This window comes from Prinia subflava, chromosome 7 (assembly GCF_021018805.1).
Source record: "Prinia subflava isolate CZ2003 ecotype Zambia chromosome 7, Cam_Psub_1.2, whole genome shotgun sequence".
Classification (NCBI taxonomy): domain Eukaryota; kingdom Metazoa; phylum Chordata; class Aves; order Passeriformes; family Cisticolidae; genus Prinia; species Prinia subflava.
Window position 1 is genome coordinate 3,377,061 of NC_086253.1, and position 16,006 is coordinate 3,393,066.

At 39.5% G+C, this 16,006-nt stretch overlaps 1 protein-coding gene across 2 annotated transcripts in view; it reads left to right on the forward strand.

Moving 5' to 3' along the window:
- CTNNA2 (catenin alpha 2) overlaps nucleotides 1-16,006 on the forward strand; it is a 464,238-nt gene that overhangs the window by 52,649 nt on the left and 395,583 nt on the right. For both annotated transcript variants that reach the window (XM_063401389.1, XM_063401390.1), the window contains one exon: nucleotides 4,033-4,139. In XM_063401389.1, the coding sequence (XP_063257459.1) occupies nucleotides 4,038-4,139 (102 nt within the window). In that variant the 5' untranslated portion in view covers nucleotides 4,033-4,037. Of the gene's footprint in view, nucleotides 1-4,032; nucleotides 4,140-16,006 lie in introns of those variants that run through there.

The window sequence follows — 16,006 nt, forward strand, 5'->3', positions numbered from 1 at the left end:
TCCTGCTGGAATTCCCAGCCCTGTTCCCAAGGGAAAAGGGTGGAAACCTTCAGGGAGAGCTGAGCTGGGAGATCAGGGGGGTTTAAAGCAAGTGTGGAAGTGCCCCACTGATCTGCACACAGGGACTGCAGTCGGGGTGGTGCTGATGGGGGAGAATCAGATATAAATCATATTTTCTTCACTAGTCCATATAACTGCCTCAAGCATCAGGTATTAAACATGGAGTATTAAAAAGTTAGTACTTTCACTTTCCTATTTGAAAAGATGGGCTAAATTATTACTATTACTATTGCTATTTTGCCTTTTGACTGTTCTCACCTTACTGATTTTCTGGACATCTTTCACTAGTTAATATCATTTTTTTGCCTCCCAGTAGCAAATAGAGTGTTGGAAGTAGAGACTTGTACTTGCCAGCATTACCAATCTATTCTTGCCAGCTGATTAATCCTACAGCTTTTGCTGTGAGTCAGGTAGAAAGAGTTTCTGCTTTATTCTGGATGAAATGTTTACCATCTGTCCTTCGTGTCTGCATTGCAGATGTCAGCTGGACTAACAGCTGGAGGCCTGCTCAAGACTGGCAATGTTTATATTTCTAAAAAAATTATCACTTTGCCTCAGCAAACGGTGCTTTTGCTCGTGTAGATTTTAAATATTTTCACTCAGTTGTAGCACAGAAAGGAGCTGCACTGTCACTCGTGAGCAGCTTGGACCCTCAGCAAGCTCCTCTGTGCAATTTTGGGTTCATAGGATGTTCCAAAATAAAATTAAGCTGTGTGGAGAGGCTGATGGCAAGGGTGGTGTAGGGTTAGACTTCTGGGGGCTGTTATGTAATGGAGAATTCAACTGATGTGGATTTTGGCTCCGCTTGTTCCACTTGTAAATAAATACTTGTTAGTATTTGCTGAAGTAAATACTTATTTTCCTTACAGATAGGCTTTGAAGGCAGGCTGGCTAAACAAATGCTCACACTGAGCTGGATGGAGACATTTCTGTATCACTGCTTTTAGGAAAAGCTAAAAGCTTAGAACAAGAGACGTTTTGGCAAATGCTCAAGGCAGAAGAAACACAGGCAATGGAATTCCTAAAATATATTCTTGAAGGAAGTCTGGAGCTAGCTTCAGGATTAGCACTGCAATGCCTGTATACTTCTGTGGCAGCGTTATCACAGCACTTTTAACTTATATTCCTTTCAGTGGAGTACTTAAAGCTACTTTTGGGGAATATTTGGTCAGCTAGTCATAAAATACTCGTAACATCCTGTCCTTTATCCAGCTGAGCAGTCCTTGTTCTCCTGTTTGATATAGAAATTGCAAGGAAGAAATATTCTCTTCTTACATAAACTTGGGCAGGTAACTTCTTTTTAGTCCTGTCATTTAAAATTGCTGTTGTGACAGCAGCTGAAGGAGTCTTGAGAAAAATACATTAATTTTACTTTTTATTTACTTATTTGCTGTTGTGGTGTAGGTTTGGCTGCAAATGAAAAACTGTCATAAGTTTTTAATAAGGTTTTTTCTTGCATGTCCCCTTTTTATATTTGAAAGCCACACTCACCCTTTTATATTGAGTTCTGAGGGATATTTGTTTTATCTTTTAGTAAAGGTTGAACCTGAGGCCGTGTTCTGGCTGTAACAACTGATCACCAAAGGTTTTTTTTAGTATCACCTGCATGACTGCCATCCACTGAAATTAATTTGCTTTTGTAGGCTCTGGACTATGGTACAGCTTTGAATTTATTTTTGATTTATAACAATTTGAGTACTCATGTTAATAGTTGGTGAGGAAAAGTGTGCTTAGTGAAAAGAAAGGCTGTGACACATTGGAAAATATCATAACTCAAAATTAGCCAATTAGAATAATTGCCTACTTCAGACTTATTTTTTGGATTCCAGAGGCCAACTGGAGTGGCAACCAACTTCATATAAAAAAAGAAACAGGCTCTGAAAGATAATTAAATATTATGTGTTGGAAAAAAGTGATGGCTCCCACACCAACCATGTTTACAGCAGCTAGGAACTGTCTCACAGTTTTCTTTAATCACGCCTGGGTGTTTCCAGCACTGTAAAACACGAAACCTAATGGGTTTTTGTAGAAGAGAGGAAACTGAATAATAGTGATTTTAGCACTCACTAGATATTATCTGATAATTCTGCCGGCAAATGTTTGCGAGTGAGAGGAGGCTAATGGTGTTTTTTTATGTGATTTATAAATACATTGATTAGGAGTTCTGATAGGCCTCTCTTTTTGAGCAAGTCTTTTAACCCAGTGAGAATCTTCTGCAGAGACTCACCAGCCTGTTTATATTGACTGATAGTGATTATTCAAGGCATTCTCCTGAGCAGAGCAGTAGAATTTATTTTGTATGTACTGGATAATGCTGCTAAATCCTGAGTAAGTACCTTGCTGAATTATGCTTCGTGAAGTGGATTGTGATTCAAGGAGCAATAGCTAAATCTCTTTGGATTTGTTCCCTTAATTAGGGTCATTATTAATTCATTTTTTTATTTGTAAATTTTATTACTGAAATTAGCTTATCGGTTAAAAATACTAAGATAAAATACCCAAGTTACTAAATTAAAAATACTGAAATTCTGGAGAAAACAATTTAAAACTTTTGGGATGTTGTATACAGAGGGGCTTGACTTGAATCTCACACAATGTCCAGTGTGATATTACTGGTTTGTCTTTACCTCTTTAAGTGTTTTCATGGTATACAAGACTTCTGATACTTCATTTTAATTTTAAAATAAAGGAAAATATTTAAATCAGAATTATTTTAAATGAACTTTTTTTTTTAATGAGATTTTTCTTTCTTCTTGACTTTGGTGGACAGGTTAATTTATATGTGGCTTTGCTTGTCACCAAATACTTAAATCACTTTCCAGCTCAATGAGGTGCATTGGATGCCTCTTACAGCTGGACTTCTCTGTATCTGGAATTTCCAAAATTAAGTCAACTGTCTAGAAAATTGCATGAAAACCTGAAATGGTGAATAAAATGACAGCAATTTGCTGTTGTCTTCATTTTGTGCTTTGTTTAAGCTTTTAAGCCCTAGGTGGTCTGGAGAATCTGTTTTGGGTTTAGATGATTACTCCTCTTCTTGATGCAAAATTAAGAAATGCTGAATATTGGGAGGGGAAGTTTGATTCAAAAATCTGAACAGAGCTGTTGAATTTGTTTTATTCCACTTCTGACTCTCCCAGTTGCTCCCCTCTCCCGCTCCGAGCAGCACAGGAGGGTTTGGGGGTTGTAGTAAGTTCATAAAACTCCTGCTCCTGCCTCACACTGTCCCCCTGCTCCAGTTTGGGGTCTGTCTGTGGGGTGGATCTGAGTCCTGCAGGACAAACCTGCTCCTGCCTGTGCCCTCCCTGGGATGTGGTTCCTGTTGGAGCTAAAGCAACAAAAAAATTTGGAATAACCTGCTCCTGCCTGTGCCCTCCATGGGATGTGGTTCCTGTTGGAGCTAAAGCAACAAAAAAATTTGGAATAACCTGCTCCTGCCTGTGCCCTCCATGGGATGTGGTTCCTGCTGGAGCTAAAGCAACAAAAAAATTTGGAATAACCTGCTCCTGCCTGTGCCCTCCATGGGATGTGGTTCCTGCTGGAGCTAAAGCAACAAAAAAATTTGGAATAACCTGCTCCTGCCTGTGCCCTCCATGGGATGTGGTTCCTGCTGGAGCTAAAGCAACAAAAAAATTTGGAATAACCTGCTCCTGCCTGTGCCCTCCATGGGATGTGGTTCCTGCTGGAGCTAAAGCAACAAAAAAATTTGGAATAACCTGCTCCTGCCTGTGCCCTCCATGGGATGTGGTTCCTGTTGGAGCTAAAGCAGTAAAAAAATTCAGAATAGAAACCTCCAAGCACTCATTGGATGTGGCAGTGCTGCACCTGGGAGCTCCTGGGAGCAGAGGAGCACCAGCAGGACCATGGAGAAGCATTTTATATGTGGCTGTAAATATTTATTCTGGAAATAAATCTATGCAGTGTGTGGGTGTTGCACTAATTTCCGTGCTGTGTGATTTTTCTCTGCTGCAGGGAGTATGACTTCTGCAACGTCACCTATCATTCTGAAATGGGACCCCAAAAGTTTGGAAATCAGGACTCTCACCGTAGAGAGGCTGCTGGAGCCACTTGTTACCCAGGCAAGTATTTGTGGTTTGTTTTGTTTCTTCCTTCAGCCTGATGCTCTATTTACTCTTTTTATGTAATTATCGTAATAGTATTTGATAATAAAAACATGAGCAGTTTCTGTTCGTGGTCTCTGTTGGAAAGCTGTGTTCAAACGTGTTTAGAGACTCTTGCTCTAAATAATTTATACTTTCAAAATGTGAGCAGGAATACAGTAGCAACAACTATTTACTTATGTCTATCTTATAAAGCAATTTAGAAACTTAACAAACAGTCAGTCTAAGATAGGGGTCTGACTGAGACATGCTCCTCCACCATGAAAGACAGGTTGAAAATAAAAACAAACCAAAACCAACCATCCAAATTACAGAAACTATTAAAACCTGTTTGATTTTATGCTGCCATCACTAGGAGTGTATGTAGAGGCCTGGTGCCTTTCTGAGTTGCTGTTAATAATGGAAAGTTCCTTTTTTAATTCCCCCAAAATGATGTCTCTGTATGGTTCCTCTGCTCTTTCAGTGAGCCACTTTCTAAAGAAATGACATCTGGTTGTCCTTCTTTGTTTTTGGAAAATAAAAAGTTATTTCTCTACAAATTATTCTGGACATGAGAGTCTGTAACTGTGTACATGACTTTACAGAGTCAAGGCAGAGAGTTCTTTCATTCCACGTATCAAACACCATGATAAAATGGTAATTAACTTCCATTACAAACCCTGATAATTTTATTCTTGATATGAAAGACAGACTAAAATCCTGAATTCACTGTGAAGCCAATTGAAGATGAAGTTTCCAGCTCTCTGTTATTCTGGTACTGGTACATGTGAAGCTGCTGTGCACCAACCTCTCTTGTGAAACCCAAGTTACTGGGCCCTCTGTGAGGGAATTTCCAGTTCTCCTTTTGCTTTATTTTCCACTGTTTTGCCCAGAGAAGGGAAAACACCAGCCCAGAAGGGAAATTACCATTGTAGCTTCATATTTTCACCAGGTGCTGGGTTAACTTTGGGCTCAGCTACACCTTTGTTTGATAGCATGCTTGAGCAAATGTAAATCAAGAAGTTACAAGCTGAGCTACAGGACATGGATTTCTTCAGTGATAAAAACTCATGTTCCCAAGATTGTATTTTGATGAGGAGCAATGTGTTTCTATTTTAGCAGCGTGTCAAGGAGACTAGGGAAAATAAAATGCTGTCAAGAGAGGGAAGAGAAATGTTAGGCTATTGTTTTATTCAACTTTTATGAATATTTCCATTCTGATTTCTTCTTTTCAAAGATTTCCAGATATACGAAAAAATAAACAAAACCTCCTTTCTGATCATGTAATTTGATTTCTTGTGTTAGGGAAATAAGTAGTTTTGCTTATTTCCCTCTACTTTGATTCCAGTGGAGTGTGTTTGACTAAGATGTGTTTTATATGTTCCACACAAACGTAATCACGAGAGCTCCGAGTGATGAAAAATGTGTTACCTTCAGATTGCGTTTATCTCTTGCATTTCTAGCTGAGGTTATTCTGCTGCTCTTCCTGTTTTTCTCAGATAAGTTAACGATCATCCCAGTGTTAAAGACTTTCTCTTTTTTTTCCCTCTGAGGTTGCATTTGCAGTCTGGTCAGGTCAGGGGCAGTCTCTGGTTTACCTTTGCGGGGGCTTCGATTGGGATCTCCTTAAAAAGTTCCAAGGCAATTTCCTTCCTGAGAGAGAGAGAACAGCTAATTTGAAACTTCATCTTTGCAAATAAATAAATAAATAGTATTTAATCCCATTCAGTTTGAGCTCTGAAGTCCGCTTGTGGATTCAAACGTGCTGCTGAACGAGGAGAGCACGGAGATGGGAAGTTCTTTCCATAAGGAAAAATTTTTTCATGGAAAGAATGATAAAATACTGGAATGATCTGCCAGGGGAGGTGGTGGAGTCACCACTCCTGGATGTGATAAGAAAAGACTGGGTGTGACACTCTGTGCCATGGTTTAGTTGAGGTGTTAGGGGTGGGTTGGACTCGATGATCTTGGAGGGCTCTTCCAACCCAGTGATTCTGTGATTGTGTGAAGTCATTCAAACAGGTCACTGGGTGGAAGAGAGAGATTTAATCACCACAAGATGCAGCAGAATGTTGCTGCAAAAGTTCCTGAGCAACCTTTGAAGGCAGTTCTACTTCCATAGAGTAGTTCAGGTTGGAAAAGCCCTCCCAGATCTTGGAGTCCAACCTGTGATCGGTCCCCACCCTGTCCCCAGCCCTGAGCCCTGAGTGCCACCTCCAGTCCCTCCTTGGACACCTCCAGGGTTGGGGACCCCAAACCTCCCTGGGTAGTTCCAATGTCTCACCACCCTTCCAGTGAAGAAATCCCTCCTGACCCTCCCTCCCCTGGCACAGCCCGAGGCCAGGTCCTCTCATTCTCGTGCTGGTTCTCTGGGGGAAGAGGTCAATCCCCACCTTGCCACCACCTCCTTTCAGCAGAGAAGCTTTGACCAGGAGTTTAGAGCAGATGAAATCCTGAGTCCCTTGCAGCCAAAATTTGCCTGATCCTGTGATTTTCATCACCACCAGGACAAAATCATGTTTTGTTTTGGTATTCATACTTGAACAGTCAGAGTACCCTCTTGTTCTCCAAGCTGTGTATGATTTTGGACAATGCTGGAAAAACTGGAAATCGTTGGTCACAAGTTTTAGGGCTCCAAAAATGCTAATTTAGTCCTTTGTGTGTGTGAAATTTGACTCTGAACTCAGTGTGTATAGGCACATGACTGACAGATTTCCAGCTGATGGCAGATCCACTGGTTTCCACTGAAACTTCAGAGAGCAGTGCAGAAATGTGCCGTGGGTTTGACAAGGAACACCTCCGTGAGTCAGGGTGGGAGAACGGTGCATTAAAAGTGAATTTCAGACAACTTCATTAGTGTTCCAGATGAGAAAATATGGATAACCTAGGAACTGAGCTAGGAGAAATTATAAGACAAGAAGGTTGTCTGAGCTGGAGGCAAAGAAAAAGAAAAAAAACCCAAAAATCCATTAACTGATCATGGGAATGCATTAGAAATGACAGAACTGCATTTATTCTAGGAGGCCCTGAACTAGCAAACTAATTAAAACTTTGTGTGGCTGTCAGAGATGTGAGAGGAATGGAGCTGGTTGGGGTACCCTGCTCCCAGTGCTTATTGTCATGGTAGGGCCTGTCACGTCATTTATTAACTTTCATTTCTGAGATTTTCTAAGAAATACGTGCTGGGAAAAAAAAATCATCAGGATTTCTGTTCTCCACAGCGTTGAAATTACTAATTGGAGTGTGTTTCTTTTCTCTGGATTTAGTGTCATAATTAGCTAAAAAGCATAAGGTAATTATATTGATTGCTAGTTTTGTTTTTTGATTTTTTTTCTAATTATAAATTTTATAATTTTTGATTCCATGACATTTTTGAAAGGAAATATATAGCTAAAACATTCTCAAGCCTTGCTGCCTGTTACTCTCACCTTCCTGCAGAGTAACTGGATTGCTATTTTTTTTTGTTAGACTGTGGATGGTTTATTAAGAAAAAAGAATTACACTTTTAGGAAGGTTTTAACTGCAACTACACAATACTTTATGTACAAAAAATATTTTATGAAAAATAAGACTTTTAGAAGTCAGGGAGTCAGGGAATATTTGGAAGACATAAGGAGTCATGGAGTATTTTTTATGTTTCTGGTGGTTTTGAGTGGTAATTAAAGAAGAATATGAATGCAATATATGTATGTTAAGAAGAGAAAAGAAATAAATGCCAACTATAAACCACCAGCAACCCTGCAATTGCTTTTTGGAAAAACACCAAAAAATAATCATGCATGTACACATGGATGAAAAGATGATCGAGCTGAGAAGGTGAGAAGATGAGATTTGCTCTGTTGCTAAGATTTTAATTTTCTAATGCCAATCCGTGGTTCTTTTCATTAGTTTTGCCTAGGAATTTTAAATATTCAGCCTATGTGGCTGTTTTACAACTCTGCCTTTATTAGCAGAGCCGTGCAGCAGCTGGGCCTTTGAGGATCTTCACATTTTTGGACTGTTATTTGTTATTGCAGACTTTTAACAACAGCACAAATAATGGTGAGCGTTCCTGTTGCAGATTGTTCGTGAGTGATTCTGTTTTCCTTCAGGATGACACATTTTTGTCCTTCTAGATTTGCTGGGGAGAGACAGTTCTGAATTGCAGTGTGTGTTTGGTGGGTTTTTTCCAAATAATTTAAGATGCCAGTTAGAGCATCTTAAAGGAAGCAACAGTGTAAGGCAGACAAAACCAAATAGATTAATGATTTTGCATTTTTTAAAATAATAGCATCACTCAGTAAATTAACTGCCTATACCTATGAAATGAATAAGTCATTGGGTAAAATTCCAAATAGTTTTGTTTTGTGTAGTGTATGTAGAAAATCATAATTGTAGCTGATGTTAATTAACTTGGGATTAATCCAATCCCTTGTACTCCGTGTTTGGAAAATGGACAAATGTCTATATTGGCACAAATATATAAATATACCTGTATTCCCAACCATTCCAATTAATTGGATATTACTTACATTTGGTGAACCTTGGTTTTATTGCACTTGAACCCTAAATCTGGTGTGCTTTTTTCCCTGGGAAATACATTATTTATTGGAATTGTCAGCTGCATTTGAACCACAGCTTTACTTTCGGAGGGTTGGTGTAAATGTCTTTCAATATTTCAAACAAGTTTGGGAGAAGGTGGGTAATGGAGCACTTCATGCCTGATAGCTGTTGTAGTAATTGCACTGAATTTCTCCAGCAATTTCTTTATTTGATAGCTGGATTCAGCTCAAGTCGCCTTCCAGACAGACCTAAGGGAAAATGAATTACAAAGGTTTATTTTTTGATCATTCAAGCCCAAGTCAGTTGTATAGTAAGGTCAATATTAGGTCAATAATATCTGTATTTTTTGTTTTTTATGTGAGCAGGACTGTTCTCCCAATAGTGAAACTAGTTCTTGTTTAAGTTGTTTCTGTCAGAGCTGTCCCAAATCTGTGTTTGGGAGGTTGGGCTGTGCACCAGCCTTCCCTGGCGTGGATTAGGGCATGGCTGTTCCATGTTGGGGTCACAGATTGTATCACAAAAGGAATATGGAACTTTTCTCTCTGAAACTGAACTTTAAACATTTTTTATGAAGTTATTATTTTGAATAGGACTAGAATCCTCCTTTCTGTCTCCAGCATTACAGAGCCAAACAATTTTTTAAGTGGGGAAAACCCTCTGAGATCATCAAGTCCAGCTGTTCCCCAGCACTGCCAAGGCCACCACTGCCCCCTGTCCCCAAGTGCCACATCCACGTGGGTTTTAAATCCTGCCAGGGATGGGGACTCCAGCACTGCCCTGGGCAGTGACCACCCCTGATCCTTGACCACCCTTTCAGTGGAGAATTTTTTCCTGATATCTAATCTAAACCTCCCGTGGCACAACTTGTGGCCTTTTGCTCTTGTCCTAAGTCTGTTCTATCTATAGCTTAAAATAATTCCTGAACTGAAAACTGCCAGCTGCCTTTTTACTTCAGGATGTTTTTTCAACCATTAGCTTCTGCAAGAGGCATCTGCTGCACTCTGGCCATCCCTGTTTTTTGTTTGTCACTGGATTCAGTGACATCTGTGCCTCTCTGCCAGCTCTAGTTGGGATCTTCTCAGTGTGAGGACTTTTTGTGCTACGAGAACCTTTAGCTAAGTCTTGTCTTTTCTATTTTTACTGTCCCTTGAAAGCTGCAGGGTGTTTTTGGTATGAAGTGTCCTGTAAGGTCTGGACCTTGTCAGTCTGTGCCTCCCATTTTATTCACTGTTCAGAGGAGTTCATGGGTGTGTTTGTACCTTGGAGTTTGTGCATGTGCAGGTCGGCGTTTGCAGGGGGGAGAACGAGGACTCAGAGGGATTTAGGTCTCCTCCATTATTACTCCCATGTTCTGCTTTTATGGAATGATGGTTCTTAACTCCCAGCAATGCAATATGATGGCTGCTTTGTCTCCTTTCCTGCTGCACAGTGTGGAAAGATGGTGAGAGAATTTGTCACTGGTGTATCGTGGCTGGAAATGCAGATCGTGCTGGGAGTGTCTCAGATGTCCAATAAGCTGTGACTGAGAAGGCTCACGGCTAAAATGAACCTGCTCTAATTTGTAATTCTCTGTGTTAAATGCTAGATTTTCCATGCACTGGATAACTCCTCAATTTTCTTCATCATTAGGCAATTATTAGTGGCTCAGGGTTACCAGAAAGTGTTTTAGTCTTTATGTGATATGGAGAAAATAATTTTCTTTGCAGACTGGTGTGGTTGGAAGGGACCTGAAAGATCAGCTTGTTCCAAGCCCCTGCCATGGGCAGGGACACCTCCCACCATCCCAGGTTTTCCAAGCCCTGTCCAGCCTGTCCATTTACTTTCCTGTAAATGTAGGGAAGAATTAGTGCAAGCAGTTTCACTGCTGGAGCCCAGGAATGTCCCTGATCCCGTCTCCGTCCTGGATCCTGAAATAGAATCTTTGGAACTTGTCTAGACAGCTTTCTAACCCAGTTCTGTTCTTGCAGATGGTTTTCTGGCAGCTTTCATGGAAGACTTTCCAGAAAATGTTCTTGCTTGGGATTTCTGAACTCTAATCAGGAAGATCAAACTAATTACTGAGGTGTTTTTCTTCTGCCTGTGTCCTTGAAGATGTATAGAGAGGCCTGGTGAAACAGAGATGGGCTTTTTTCATGTCCCCAAATCCACAACTCAGCAGATTCTTAACAATCCAGTTGATTTAATTTGGGTCATCCCTGTAGAAGGGGAACATCCAAAGGTTTTGAGGGAAAATTGGCTTTGGTTGCATTTTGAGGTGATTTTTCCCAGTTTGCTTGAAAAGCAGTTTTGTGTTTTGGGGTTTTTTTTCAGAATATCTTGTGAACTACTGTCACTTCCAAAATTTCTCAGGGTCAAAAAATATATTAGCAAATTCCATTCATCTTCTTTTATGTTAAAAATGCTAATTAAAGCAGGATAGCTATATCACCTTTTGTTTTAAAAGATGATTGAATAGTTAAAAGGCAGTGGCATTGATACAAAACAAGAATTGGATTTTCATTTTGGCTGATAAGCACATTCCTGTTGATATCATAAACTTTCATTTACTCAAAGTGTTTGACACATTTTTTTTTGCAGTGGTTAAATAAAAGACTTCAGAATTACTGCAGCAGATACAAGTGCTAATATACTAATTTATATAACTGAAATATTTGTAAGTCTAGGATATTTTTGTCATACAAATGTAGTATTTTAACAGGGGCAACCTGAAAAAAATGTTTTTTCATATCACTAAATGCGAATCCAATGTGTTAAAATAAAGAATTTTAGTCACACTGTATGAGCAAGGTCTTGGTATGGTTTGTAAAGCAGCAACTTCAAAGTAGCTGTTCAAATATCCAGCTGAATGTGAGCTCATCACAACATGATAAAATGATCCTTAAGTGCATCAGCTGCTAGGTGTAAAGTAAATTGTATTTAGGTGTTATTATTGTTGTAACATTGTGTTTGTTAGTGAGATTATTATCGGAAGGATTTCCCCTTCTCAAAAAAGCTGTTGACAAATTGGAATGAGATCAGGGAAGAATTATGTGAATTATTGTGGTTTTGTCTTTTAATGGAAGCCTAAAGACTTTGGATGCATTTCATCTATACAAAGGCTTATCAATTAAAAAGAAATTGTCTTAAATTTGCTGCCAGTATAGATTTTGAGACTATTTCTGGCACCACTTACAATGCAAATAAATATTTTACGATTCTAATCTAAACTAAACTAGAATATGGGATTCACACCCTGAAACTACAACAGCCAAACAGAAAACACCCTCAGCGAGGATTTTGGGGTAGGTATTGCAGAAGTAGTAACTTAGTGAGTTAAGAGGTGTTACGATCTCAACCAGTGTGTGTGTTTGTGTATGAGCAAGAGGGTGTCTTGTAGTGAAGGTTTTTTATTAATCCTACAAAACCCTCTGGCTTGAAAATGAAATTGTAAGTGAATATAAACTATAAGCAAAATCTAAATTACGTACAGGCTGGAATAGTATTCCTGGAAAGATGGGAAAATCAGTGCTACCTGAATCTTTGCTGAAGAATTGAAGTATTTTTGAAGTGTGGCACTCACGAGGCATTTGAAATCCTGGGGTGAGTTTGGGCCCCTCACTCCAAGGCAGACCTGGAGGGGCTGGGGAGAGTCCAGGGAAGGGAACAGAGCTGGGGAAGGGTCTGGAGCCCCAGGAGAGGCTGAGGGGGCTGGAAAGGGGCTCAGCCTGGAGAAAAGGGGGATCAGGGGGGACCTTGTGGCTCTGCACAGCTCCTGACAGGAGGGGACAGCCGGGGGGGCTCTGCTCCCAGGGAACAGGGACAGGAGGAGAGGGAACGGCCTCAGGCTGGGCCGGGGGAGGGTCTGGGTAGATTTTAGGGATTTTTTTTCATGGAATAGGTTGTTAAGAGAATGAAGCCCTCATCTCTGGAAGTGGTCAAACAACGCGTGGATGTGGCACTTGAAGGTGTGGTTTAGCTGTCCTCAGTTAATGGTTGGACTTGTTGATCTTGAAGGTCCTTTCCAACCTTAAGAACTCTTTGAGATGTTTTAGGTCCACCAGGAGTCGTAAAACTGGGAAAATTCTTGCTGGAAGAACAAAACCCTGCTGTCATGGGTCTTCTCTCTCTCTAATTCAGAGAGGAGCAGCGAGCAGGGCTGCTTATTTTCTGTCATCGATCAGATTTGCCAGGGGAAAGAGAAAAGAGACACACCACCTCTGTGATTAAATATGTATATTTCTGATGACTTTGGGAGCAATTTGGATATTGAAGTTTGCAATCCATCTTGGCTTCGTTCTTCAGAGTGATCTGAAAATCTTACTCACTTTCTTCTTTTTTATCAACTTCATTAGCTGTGTGTGTCATCAGTCTGCGAAAGTTAGAAAGGATAGAAAATAATCCTAATTACAAAAATAATACCCTAATTACAAGATTTTGCTTTGAGGTGTTAATTAACCTAATTCTAATGATCCGTGTTCTGAGAGGCAGTGGCAGTTTCTGTTCCATTGCCTTTCAATACATATTTCTGAAGACTGCCTGATTTATTTGCAGTTCAGGGGATTCAGGGCATGGGTACATGGATATTTTTGGTTTGTTTTCTGCTTGTTTCCTATGTTAATTTCTTTGGAATATTGATTCCATTGGGTGTGCACCTTTTAATGGATCCAAGTAGACTTTTTTGTATTCTTTGACTGTTTTATGAAATGATTTTTTTTTTTAGTATCTAGAGAGATCTGAGCTTTTGGTGCATTTTTAAGATGACCGTGATTTTCAGCCAGAGAAATGTAGATGCAGTTTTACCTTAAGAATATGGTGTAATTGTGCCTTAAGCACATGGTGTAAATTACCATATTTATTTTCCTGCTTGGTAAATTAATTTTCAGTATTTTTTCTCACAAGCTCATCAATGTTTGGTGTTCTTGAATATTATGTGTCTGAGCAGCAAATGCTCAAACTGGGAAGAAATACCCTCTTCTACTCGTCTCTTTCAATGGGATGATTAATATTTTCCCCTTTATATATTGCAGTTTCTCTCTTACTGAGTCTATTTCTCTGTACTCCTGTAGTACTTTGGTACTCATTGATGAGACTTCAGACCTTTTACTAATTTATAACAAGGGTATTAAGGATATATCTCATGCTTAGCTTATTCAATGCAGATTAATTCAATATTGTGCAGATGACCTTTGACGAATACACAAGGAATAATTCTCTGCTGAGTAGAAATTTTCCTTTCTGTAGATATCTGTTTTATTTTAAAATAAGTCTTTTTAATATCCTAAATGAAGTCAGCACTAGAATCTTCTTTCTCATTCAGTTTGTTGGGTCAGTGTGGAACAAGGGACTGTCTGCACAGATTTCCTCTCCCTTCATGAATAAAAGGATGTTTAGCCAAAAAAAGCATGGGCATAACAAAATAACATTTAATGTGAGTATTGTTCTTTATGAACCTGTTTTAAAGATGAAAACAGATTAAATTGATTATACGTAACATTTTAAAACTAAGAAATACAGCTTAATTTTCACTTTTGAAACTGGTAGTGTGGAAAAAGATAAACCAAAAGAATTGGGTTTGCCAGATTTGGCCAGGTTTTGGTAGAGAGGGGACTTCAGGGTCAGTGAGAAGCTGCTGGAAGCTCCAGGACGGACTCACCACTGGACAAGGCTGACACCTTTACTGCTCTAAATCCTCACTTTGTCTGTACAATCCCTTAAGTTTTCAGAGATGGGTTTTGGAGGAACGAGATTTGCAGCAGGAATTCGTTTTTCTGATTAATTTTGTCCTGCTCCCTGGTAATGAAAATGTATTGTATCTGCTTATGCTAATAATGAATATTTCCACTGGAAGGTGTTGGTGTAAAAGCATAATGACTGCAGTGTGCTGAATGGCTGCTGAATATGGAATTGTTTCCAGGGAATAGGTATTAATGAATTCCGTTTTCTTCCCAGGGAATTACACATATCCACACCCTCAGCGTGGAATGATTATGCTTTTACTACTCTGCTTGAAATACTTTAATTGGCAGGGAGCTTTATACTGTTCTGACAAGGATGCAAAAATATGAGGGAAATGCATGCATATGAGGCATAACATCTATGCCTGTTTTAATTTCTGTATCTGTATATCTGTCTTCTTTTTATTCTTTCTCTTCTGCCTTCTCGGTCCATATTCTTTAAATCTTCTTCATTCATGTGTTCCACCTCATAAGATCTCCGTGGATGCTTCCACAGCCTGTAATATTTGTATTTTTTGTTTCTTTTTAGGCTGAGGGACTCTCTGCTTTCATGTACGTGCAGTGTGATACTGTTGACTGTTGGGATGTGGTGGATTAACAAAGTTTGTGGTAGTGTTTTTACCCTTCATGGAAAAGGAAATGGTTTTTATTTGAGCAGTTCCTGTCTGACACAACTGAAATACTTGTAAGAGTAGCTGGAAACATGCAGGTGTATCCCTGGTGTAGTGAGTTAATGATAATTAATGAGTTAATTTTATAACGGTCCATGCCCTGTAAAATAAGCATTTCTTTATGAGCCACTTACATGATGATTAAGTCTGTTGTCAAATAGATATCTTCATATTTTGGGGTTTCTGAATTCAGCAGCGTTCCAGCTCGTATGTTCAGGATGTGTCAGGGTCACATCATTTGGTTCCAGCCAGAATTCACTGCCTCTTCACACACAACCCTTCCATCCACATCATATTTTAGTGGCATTACTGCACCTCCCAAGAATTCCTGAAAGATAATTTTAATTGTGCTTTTGTTTGAGCACAGAAGAGGAAAGTCCAGGCTGTGAGCTGCATCTGTCCCTTTCCCCGTGTGGCACACAGCTCTGGAGACAGAAGTTTCTTCTTCCTTCATGGTTTGCTTGGCCAATAAGAAGAAATTAGGAACATTACCTTCTGTTTCCATATTTTGGTTGGCACCTTGTTGCTGGGGATTTCAGTCTCTTTGTTAGGAGCTTTCCTGTGTTTGCACCTTGGTTGTTTGTCAGGTTTTGTTTTACCCTCTCAAAGGGCACCCTGTGAGTCCATCTCTTTACTTTTATTTTAGCTGTTTTGAACATTGTGTAGAAAGCAGAGTTAGATTTTTGTTGAAGAAAAGGTGGGGAGGATACTTTTTAACACTGGTAAAAATTGCAGCAGTTGTACTGGTCTTTAGGGGATTTGGTCTCTTTTAAAAATTAATTTTATTCTAGCAGTAGACAAGCTGCAAGAGGGGAAATAATTATTGTAATCATCATCCTAGAGCTTTTTCAGGGGTTTAAATTTTTCTGAACAAAAGTTACTAAGCACTTCAAAACTGAAGCCTGAAATTTTGAGCTCG